Source organism: Carcharodon carcharias, chromosome 29 (genome assembly GCF_017639515.1).
Source record: "Carcharodon carcharias isolate sCarCar2 chromosome 29, sCarCar2.pri, whole genome shotgun sequence".
NCBI classification, from domain to species: Eukaryota; Metazoa; Chordata; class Chondrichthyes; order Lamniformes; family Lamnidae; genus Carcharodon; species Carcharodon carcharias.
In genome coordinates this window covers 753,571-764,832 of record NC_054495.1, presented here as the reverse complement: position 1 = coordinate 764,832, position 11,262 = coordinate 753,571, and the positions used below count along the sequence as shown (strand labels likewise).

General features: G+C 55.2%; 1 protein-coding gene across 4 annotated transcripts in view; it reads right to left on the bottom strand.

Annotated features, from left to right (window-relative positions):
* Nucleotides 1-2,661: 2,661 nt before the first annotated feature.
* The window catches only part of smg9 (SMG9 nonsense mediated mRNA decay factor), a 60,029-nt gene continuing 51,428 nt past the window's right edge, over nucleotides 2,662-11,262 (bottom strand). For all 4 annotated transcript variants that reach the window (XM_041176783.1, XM_041176784.1, XM_041176786.1 and 1 more), the window contains 2 exons: nucleotides 6,792-6,936; nucleotides 2,662-4,277 (listed from right to left, as the gene is read on the bottom strand). In XM_041176783.1, coding sequence (XP_041032717.1) covers nucleotides 4,199-4,277; nucleotides 6,792-6,936 — 224 coding nt within the window. In that variant the 3' untranslated portion in view covers nucleotides 2,662-4,198. The remainder of the gene's footprint in view (nucleotides 4,278-6,791; nucleotides 6,937-11,262) is intronic.

The window sequence follows — 11,262 nt, the reverse complement described above, 5'->3', positions numbered from 1 at the left end:
CACACTCACACATACCGGCTCTCTCACACTCACACACACCGGCTCTCTCACACTCACACATACCGGCTCTCTCACACTCACACATACCGGCTCTCTCTCACTCACACATACCGGCTCTCTCTCACTCACACATACCGGCTCTCTCACACTCACACATACCGGCTCTCTCACACTCACACATACCGGCTCTCTCACACTCACACATACCGGCTCTCTCACACTCACACATACCGGCTCTCTCACACTCACACATACCGGCTCTCTCACACTCACACATACCGGCTCTCTCACACACACACACATACCGGCTTTCTGACACTCACACATACCGGCTCTCTGACACTCACACATACCGGCTCTCTGACACTCACACATACCGGCTCTCTGACACTCACACATACCGGCTCTCTGACACTCACACATACCGGCTCTCTGACACTCACACATACCGGCTCTCTGACACTCACACATACCGGCTCTCTGACACTCACACATACCGGCTCTCTGACACTCACACATACCGGCTCTCTGACACTCACACATACCGGCTCTCTGACACTCACACATACCGGCTCTCTGACACTCACACATACCGGCTCTCTGACACTCACACATACCGGCTCTCTGACACTCACACATACCGGCTCTCTGACACTCACACATACCGGCTCTCTGACACTCACACATACCGGCTCTCTGACACTCACACATACCGGCTCTCTCACACTCACACATACCGGCTCTCTCACACTCACACATACCGGCTCTCTCACACTCACACATACCGGCTCTCTCACACTCACACATACCGGCTCTCTCACACTCACACATACCGGCTCTCTCACACTCACACATACCGGCTCTCTCACACTCACACATACCGGCTCTCTCACACTCACACATACCGGCTCTCTCACACTCACACATACCGGCTCTCTCACACTCACACATACCGGCTCTCTCACACTCACACATACCGGCTCTCTCACACTCACACATACCGGCTCTCTCACACTCACACATACCGGCTCTCTCACACTCACACATACCAGCTCTCTCACACTCACACATACCGGCTCTCTCACACTCACACTCATACCGGCTCTCACACACATACCGGCTCTCTCACACACACACATACCAGCTCTCTCTCACACACACACACACACACCGGCTCTCTCTCTCACACACACACATATACCGGCTTTCTCTCTCTCTCTCACACACACACACACACACACATACATACAAACACACCGGTTCTCTCTCACACACAGACACATACCGGCGCTCTCACACACACAGACACATACCGGCGCTCTCACACACACAGACACATACCGGCGCTCTCACACACACAGACACATACCGGCTCTCTCACACTCACACATACCGGCTCTCTCACACTCACACATACCGGCTCTCTCACACTCACACATACCGGCTCTCTCACACTCACACATACCGGCTCTCTCACACTCACACATACCGGCTCTCTCACACTCACACATACCGGCTCTCTGACACTCACACATACCGGCTCTCTCTCACACACACATACTGGCTCTCTCACACACACACACACACATACCTGCTCTCTCACACACACACATACCGGCTCTCTTACACACACACATACCGGCTCTCTCATACACACACATACCGGCTCTCTCACACACACACATACCAGCTCTCTCTCACACACACACACACACACCGGCTCTCTCTCTCACACACACACATATACCGGCTTTCTCTCTCTCTCTCACACACACACACACACACACATACATACAAACACACCGGTTCTCTCTCACACACAGACACATACCGGCGCTCTCACACACACAGACACATACCGGCGCTCTCACACACACAGACACATACCGGCGCTCTCACACACACAGACACATACCGGCGCTCTCACACACACAGACACATACCGGCGCTCTCACACACACAGACACATACCGGCGCTCTCACACACACAGACACATACCGGCGCTCTCACACACACAGACACATACCGGCGCTCTCACACACACAGACACATACCGGCGCTCTCACACACACAGACACATACCGGCGCTCTCACACACACAGACACATACCGGCGCTCTCACACACACAGACACATACCGGCGCTCTCACACACACACACAGGCTCTCACACACACATATCAGCTCTCACTCACACACACATACCGGCTCTCTCTCTCTCTCACACATACACACACACACACACACACATACCGGCTCTCTCTCTCTCTCACACACACACACACACACACACACACACACACCAGCTCTCTCACACACACAAACATACCGGCTCTCTCTCTCTCTCTCTCTCACACACACACACACACACACACACACACACACACACACACACACACACCAGCTCTCTCTCACACACACACACACATACCGGCTCTCTCTCTCACACACACACGCCCTCTCTCTCTCACACACACACGCCCTCTCTCTCTGACGCACACACACGCCCCCTCTCTCTGACGCACACACACGCCCTCTCTCTCACGCACACACACGCCCTCTCTCTCACGCACACACACGCCCTCTCTCTCACGCACACACACGCCCTCTCTCTCATGCACACCCACATGCAAGAAAAAAAGCAACCCCACCTACAAATGATCAACACAAAATGACAACTTTAATGATGTCCGTTGCTCACATTGTCAGAAATCAGGAGAGCTCTCGCCCCTGTAAACAGACGACAAAAAAACATTTTCACCCCTTCAGAACAACCCACAGCTTAAATTCGATGGGGCATGAAACACACCAACACCCCAGCTGCAGCAGTTTGTGGACCTGCCCAAAGAGTTTCTAGATAAATAGTTGGTCATGGGTTAAAAATGCTCCATCAATATAGTGGAAGCCAGCAAAGACAGGGTCTTGGTTGGAGGCGGTGGGCTTTGCTCTGTCTGGATCTCAGCTCCTTTCCCCACTCTCCCCTCTCCCCTCTGAGAGGATTATAGGGGTGATAGAGAGAAACTATTTCCCCTGCTTGGGGGAGGAGGAGAGACGAGTCTAGGACAAGGTGGGGTGGGGGGGGCGGTCAGAACCTTAAAATTGGAGCTGGGCCATTCAGGGGGTGATGTCAGGAAGCACTTCCTCACACAGAGGGAAGAGGGAATCTGGACTTCTCTCTCCCCCCCACACCCACTGTCCTCTCCCAACCAGCAACACCAGCAACACCCCCCCCCCACCTACAACGGCCAAAAATAGCTCCAAGCTCAATTGGAATCCTCAAAACGGAGATTGATAAGTTTGCGTTGGGTCAGGGGTTAAGGGTTACGGAACCAAGGGGCTAAGATCTGGATGAGGAGCAGCCGAAGAGGGGCTGAATGGCTTCTGCCCTATTCCACAAAGAGTATTTCTTCTTTGCCTCTTTGCCGCCCCAACCCCTGACTCTCCGAGCGCCCTCAAGAACGGTGAGGGTCAGGTCAGAGGTGTTTGCGCAGCGAGCGGTGGGATTTTTAGCTGAGAGAGGGCGAAGGGTGGGTTGTTGGGGGTGGTGGTGTGGGGGGGCTTCGTAACACAAAGTGCTCCAGGTTGAAAGTGGAGGGGGGCTTGTTTGCATTTTTTGAGGTGTGAGTGCTCAAAGCCTTGGACTGGTCACAATCGCCGAGATCCTGGAACATCAGCGCAGGCCCGAACCAGGGTTTCCAAAGGCTCCCCGAGTTGCACATTCCAAAGCACCGAGCACATCGGCAAGGCCCGCTACCACAGCCCACCCCGAGCAGCGCCACGTGCCGAGCAACTGGGCCGGGACTGGGAACGGGGCCCAGAGGCAACTCGTCGTCCCCCCAACCCCCCACCAGCCCCCAACGTCCGAGGGCCAGGCAGCGGTCAGTCCGAGGGTCAGAGGCAGCCCAGCTCCGGGGAAAAAACCCACTTCCCAAACGGGACTGGACCAGAGCCCGCAGAGGACGGGAAAACCGGGAACAGCACAGAGCGGGCGCTGGCGACGGTCGGGGGGGGGCGGCTGCGCCATTCCGGCGGGATCTCACACAGCGGGGTCCCCGGTCGGAAGGGAGGGAGGGAGGGAGGGGGGCTCTTCAGACTCGGCTGCTTCCCGTCCTTCCCGCAGACTCGGCCGCCTCCTCCCTGCACCCCCCCTCACCCCCAATCCCAGCGAAATGGCTGCCAGCGCCTGGGGAAGCGGGGACTAGGACAACAGGCGGCTGTATTCCGAGAGAGCCGAGGACTTCTTCACTCCATCCCAGATCCGGGCGGCATAGTGGAACCTTTGGGGGGAAAGAAAAGACCTCGCGGTTATAACCTCCTGCCCTCAGGGTATTCTCTCCCCGCCCCCCCCCGCAAGTGCTTCACAGCTACTGACATGTAGTCACCGCAATTGTGGAGTGAAACGTGGCAGTGACTCTGTGAACAGCAAAACCCCACAAACCTCAAGTAGTGACCGGCTCAGCCTTTTATTTCACATGACGTTGGTTGGGGAAAATAATGCCCCAAAACGTCGGAAGAACTGCCCCCTGCTCTTCTTCTCAGTAGTGGCTGTGGGTTCTTTCAGATCCATCCGAGGGGGGTAGACAGCTCACCCTAAAGGCAGCAGCAGCAAAACTGCAGCACTCCCTCAGCACTGACCCTCTGACAGTGCAGCACTCCCTCAGCACTGACCCTTCGACAGTGCAGCACTCCCTCAGCACTGACCCTTCGACAGTGCAGCACTCCCTCAGCACTGACCCTCCGACAGTGCAGCACTCCCTCAGTACTGACCCTCCGACAGTGCAGCACTCCCTCAGTACTGACCCTCCGACAGTGCAGCGCTCCCTCAGCACTGACCCTCTGACAGTGCAGCACTCCCTCAGCACTGACCCTCTGACAGTGCAGCACTCCCTCAGCACTGACCCTTCGACAGTGCAGCACTCCCTCAGCACTGACCCTTCGACAGTGCAGCACTCCCTCAGCACTGACCCTCCGACAGTGCAGCACTCCCTCAGTACTGACCCTCCGACAGTGCAGCACTCCCTCAGTACTGACCCTCCGACAGTGCAGCACTCCCTCAGCACTGACCCTCCGACAATGCGGCGCTCCCTCAGCACTGACCCTCTGACAGTGCAGCACTCTCTCAGTACTGACCCTCCAACAGTGCAGCACTCCCTCAGTACTGACCCTCCGACAGTGCGGCGATCCCTCAGCACTGACCCTCCAACAGTGCAGCACTCCCTCAGTACTGACCCCCCGACAGTGCGGCACTCCCTCAGTACTGACCCTCCGACAGTGCGGCTCTCCCTCAGTACTGACCCTCCGACAGTGCAGCACTCCCTCAGTACCGAGCCTCCGACAGTGCAGCACTCCCTCAGTACTGACCCTCCGACAGTGCGGCGCTCCCTCAGCACTGACCCTCCGACAGTGCAGCAGTCCCTCTGTACCGACCCTCCAACAGTGCAGCACTCCTTCGGTACTGACCCTCCGACAGTGCAGCACTCCCTCTGTACTGACCCTCCGACAGTGCTGTGCCTCCTCACTACTGACCCTCCGACAGTGCAGCTTTCCTTCAGTGCTACCCCAATTCGGGAGGTGGCAGTGCATTTGAGTCACTGCACCCTCCCGCTCCCCACCCCCAGATCTATCTTTTAGCGCAGGTTGAAATAATAAATCTCCTCAGTTCTTTTGTTGCTACAACAAGCCTTTTCTGACCACTTCCAAAAGGCATGCTGAACAGATGGAAGTGACATGACCAGCTGCAAACTGCGTGTTGCAGCCGATCAGGACAGGACCAGACAGATGACCAATACTGACAGTAAATCACAACTTTCTACATGACTTGAGTAATGGAGGTCAGCAGCAGAGGTCGCCAACATCTGGCTGCACGCGTTCCTGGAGGTTTATCACATGACCTCCGGCCGCTAATCTCACCACCCACCCCTCCTGGCAACACACGCCATTGGTCATTCAGCTTGTCCGTCATGAGGCCCCGGCACTGCCCAGGCCAATCAGACAGCCCGCAGACTCTCCCTCAATCTGACTGGATGAATCTTAACCGTCAGTCAAACAGCTTTTACTCTCCCGAAGCGTCCGATACTTTTACAACGGATAAACATAAGCATTTTTTAAAAAAAAAAACAAGCAAAAAAGAGGCTTTTTTTGTTTTAAAGCCTTCCCGATTTACTCCTGGCAGTGACCCCAGGGGTGGTTGATCGTTCATTCCCGATGACTTGGCAACTCCTAGTCAGCCGGGAATCTGGCTGGAAATGATAGGATTTAAACTTAAAAGATCCGGCTGTTGTCATTATCCGGCTCATCCTGCTCATTCCGACTGCAGTCCGTCCCTCCAAATGTTGGACGGTAACGAGGCGGCCTAGGAGGGAGGGAAGCCTAACCCGAGGGCCCCCACGGCAATGAGGTTGACAAGCTAAGCTTGCAAAAACCGCAAAACGCACAGTGGAGCAACTGGCCATTCGGCCCATCTGCTCCGTGCCGGCGTTTCTGCTCCACACGAGCCTCCTCCCACCCTCTCTTCGTCTCACCACCGCAGCCCCCCCACCCCCATATCTCTTCTCTTCCTCTCTCCCTCATGCGTTTAACCAACTTCGCCCTTAAATACCTCGATACCATTCACCTCCACCACTCCCCGTGGGAGCGAGCTCCAACTTGTCACCCCTTTCTGGGTAGAGAGGGTTACATTGAAAGGGGTTTGCTGGGGGGGGGGGGGAGGGGTTCGGTGTCGAGCATAAATGCCAACATGGGCTGGTGGGGCCGAACAGCCTCCTTCTGTGCTGCGCTGGGCGTCTCCTTACCAGTTTTTCTCGGTGAGGATGGTGTGCGAGAGCTGAGGCCGGGACATGGACAGGATTTGGCTCCTCAGCTTGCTGACCAGCGACTGGAAGCTGGGGTGACCTTTGTAACCCGGGAGCAGTGGGAACAGGGACATCCCTCCGGCCCCTGTAAGAGGAAAATAAACCTGACCGTTAGCAAAGTGAGAGAGAGAGAGAGAGAGAGAGAGAGAGAGAGGATGGCGGAATCGTCATGACAACATTATCAAGGTGATAAAACCAAAGCCTTGTACTTACAGAGTGCCTTTCACGGCCGCCAGAAACCTCAAGGTGCATTTTGGCGAATGGGGTGCTTTCTTTTGAAGTGTGGTCACTGCTGTAATGCAGAAAACATGGCAGCCAATTTGCGCACAGCAAGCTCCCACAAACAGCAGTGTGGTAATGGCCCAGATCATCTGCTTTTTAACTGATGTTGGTTGAGGGATAAATATTGGCCCCAGGGCTCCCCTTCTTCCAAATAGCGGCCATGGGAAATTTTTAAAACTTTTTTATTATTCGTACATGGGCATGTGGGCATCCTTGGCTAGTTCAGCACTCGCTGCCCATCCCTAATTGCCCCTTGAGAAGGTGGCGGTGAGCTGCCTCCTTGAACCGCTGCAGTCCCTGCGGTGTAGGTACACCCACTGTGCTGTTAGGGAGGGAGTTCCAGGATTTTGACCCAGCGACAGTGAAGGAACGGCCGATATATTTCCAAGTCGGGATGGTGAGTGGCTTGGAGGGGAACTTCCAGGTGGTGGTGTTCCCCATGTGTCTGCTGCCCTTGTCCTTCTAGGTGGTACTAGTTGTGGGTTTGGAAGGCGCTGTCGAAGGAGCCTTGGTGAATTCCTACAGTGCCTCTTGTAGATGGTACACACACTGCTGCTACTGTGCGTCGGTGGCGGAGGGAGTGAATGTTTGTGGGTGCGGTGCCAGTCAAGTGGGTCTGCTTTGTCCTGGATGGTGTTGAGCCTCTTGAGTATTGTGGGAGCTGCACTCATCCAGGCAAGTGGGGAGTGTTCCATCAGAGACTCCTGACTTGTGCCTTGTAGATGGTGGACAGGCTTTGGGGAGTCAGGAGGTGAGTTACTCGCTACCGGATTCCTAGCCTCTGACCTGTTCTTGAAGCCATGGTATTTATATGACTCGTCCAGTTCAGTTTCTGGTCAATGGTAACCCCCAGGATGTTGATGGTGGGGGATTCAGTGATGGTAATGCCATTGAACATCAAGGGGCACCAGTTCAATTCTTTCTGTTGGAGATGGTCATTGACTGACACTTTTGTGGTGTGAATGTTACTTGCCACTTGTCAGCTCACGTATGGATATTGTCCAGGTCTTGCTGCATTTGAAAATGGGCTGCTTCAGTATCTGAGGAGCTGCGAATGGTGCTGAACATTGTGCAATCATCAGCGAACATCCCCACTTCTGACCTTATGATGGAAGGAAGGTCATTGATGAAGCAGCTGAAGATGGTTGGGCCAAGGACAATACCCTAAGGAACTCCTGCAGTGATGTCCTGGAGCTGAGATGACTGACCTCCAACAACCACAACCATCTTCCTTTGTGCTAGGTATGACCCGAACCAGTGGAGAGGTTTCCCCTGATTCCCACTGACTCCAGTTTTGCTAGGGCTCCTTGATGTCACACTCGGTCAAATGCTGCCTTGAGTTCAGCTCTTTTATGCACTTTTGAACCAAGGCTGTAATGAGATCAGGAGCTGAGTGGCCCTGGCGTAACCCAAACTGAGCGTCAGTGAGGTCATTGTTACGGACATGCTGCCTGATAGCACCGTTGATAACTCCTTCCATCACTCTACTGATGGAGAGCAAGCAGATGGGGCAGTGATTGGCTAGGTTGGATTTGTCCTGCTTTTCGTGAACAGGATATATCTGGGCAATTTTCCACACTGTCATGTGGATGCCTGTGTTGTACCTGTATTGGAACAGCTTGGCTAGGGGCGCGGCAAGTTCTGGAGCAGAAGTCTTCAGTACGATTGCTGGAATATTGTCAGGGCCCATAGCCCATAGCCTTTGCAGTATCCAGTACCTTTAACCATTTCTTGATAACACATGGAATGAATTGAACTGGCTGAAGACTAGCCTCTGTGATGCTGGGGACCTCAAGAGGCTGAGATGAATCATCCACTCGGCACTTCTGGCTGAAGACTATTGCAAATGTTTCAGGCTTATCTTTTGCACTGTTGTGCTGGGCTCCCCCATCATTGAGGATGGGGATATTTGTGGAGCCGCTTCCTCTGGTGAGTTGTTTAATTGTCCACCACCATTCATGACTGGAGGTGGCAGGGCTGGAGAGCTTAGAACTGATCTGTTGGTTGTGGAATCGCTTAGCTCTGTCTATCACTTGCTGTTTATGCTGTTTGGTAAGTAGTCCTGTGTTTATAGCTTCACCAGGTCGACACCTCATCTGCAGTAACGCTTGGTGCAGATCCTGGCATGCCCTCCTGCACTCTTCATCGAACCAGATTTGACCTGCTGGCCTGATGGCAATGGTAGAGTGGGGGATATGCTGGGCCAAAAGGTTATGGATTATGGTGCCCCTTGATGTTCAATGGCATTACCATCACTGAATCCCCCACCATCAACATCCTGGGGGTTACCATTGACCAGAAACTGAACTGGACGAGTCATATAAATACCATGGCTTCAAGAACAGGTCAGAGGCTAGGAATCCGGTAGCGAGTAACTCACCTCCTGACTCCCCAAAGCCTGTCCACCATCTACAAGGCACAAGTCAGGAGTCTCTGATGGAACACTCCCCACTTGCCTGGATGAGTACAGCTCTCACAATACTCAAGAGGCTCAACACCATCCAGGACAAAGCAGACCCACTGCTGATGATGTCCCACAGTTGCTAGATCTGTTTGAAGTCAGCTATTTGCTACATCCACCCGAGCTATTAGATGGGGCCTTGGTTTAACGTCTCAACTGAACAATAGCACCTGGGACAGTGCAGCACTCCCTCAGCACTGAATCTCTGACAGTGGAGCACTCCATCAGTACTGACCCTCCGACATTGCAGAGCTCCCTCAGCACTGACCCTCCGAAAGTGCAGCACTCCCTCAGTACTGGCCCTCTGACAGTGCAGCGCTCCCTCAGCACTGACCATCCGACAGCGCAGGGCTCCCTCAGCACTGACCCTCTGACAGTGCAGCACTCCCTCAGCACTGACGCTCCGACAGTGCAGCACTCCCTCAGCACTGACGCTCCGACAGTGCAGCGCTCCCTCAGCACTGACCATCCGACAGCGCAGGGCTCCCTCAGCACTGACCCTCTGACAGTGCAGCACTTCCTCAGCACTGACCATCCGACAGCGCAGGGCTCCCTCAGCACTGACCCTCTGACAGTGCAGCACTCCCTCAGCACTGACGCTCCGACAGTGCAGCGCTGCCTCAGCACTGACCCTCTGACAGTGCAGCACTCCCTCAGTACTGACGCTCCGACAGTGCAGCACTCCCTCAGCACTGACGCTCCGACAGTGCAGCACTCCCTCAGCACTGACGCTCCGACAGTGCAGCACTCCCTCAGCACTGACCCTCCGACAGTGCAGCACTCCATCAGCACTGACCCTCCATCAGTGCAACGCTCCCTCAGCACTGACCCTCCATCAGTGCAACGCTCCCTCAGCAATGACCCTCCGACAATGCAGCTCTCCCTTGGCACTGACGCTCCGACAGTGCAGCACTCCCTCAGTACTGACCCTCTGACAGTGCAGCACTCCCTCAGCACTGACGCTCCGACAGTGCAGCACTCCCTCAGCACTGACCATCCGACAGCGCAGGGCTCCCTCAGCACTGACCCTCTGACAGTGCAGCACTCCCTCAGCACTGACCATCCGACAGCGCAGGGCTCCCTCAGCACTGACCCTCTGACAGTGCAGCACTCCCTCAGCACTGACGCTCCGACAGTGCAGCGCTGCCTCAGCACTGACCCTCTGACAGTGCAGCACTCCCTCAGTACTGACGCTCCGACAGTGCAGCACTCCCTCAGCACTGACGCTCCGACAGTGCAGCACTCCCTCAGCACTGACGCTCCGACAGTGCAGCACTCCCTCAGCACTGACCCTCCGACAGTGCAGCACTCCATCAGCACTGACCCTCCATCAGTGCAACGCTCCCTCAGCACTGACCCTCCATCAGTGCAACGCTCCCTCAGCAATGACCCTCCGACAATGCAGCTCTCCCTTGGCACTGACGCTCCGACAGTGCAGCACTCCCTCAGTACTGACCCTCTGACAGTGCAGCACTCCCTCAGCACTGACGCTCCGACAGTGCAGCACTCCCTCAGCACTGACGCTCCGACAGTGCAGCACTCCCTCAGCACTGACGCTCCGACAGTGCAGCGCTCCCTCAGCACTGACGCTCCGACAGTGCAGCGCTCCCTCAGCACTGACGCTCCGACAGTGCAGCGCTCCCTCAGCACTGACCCTCCATCAGTGCA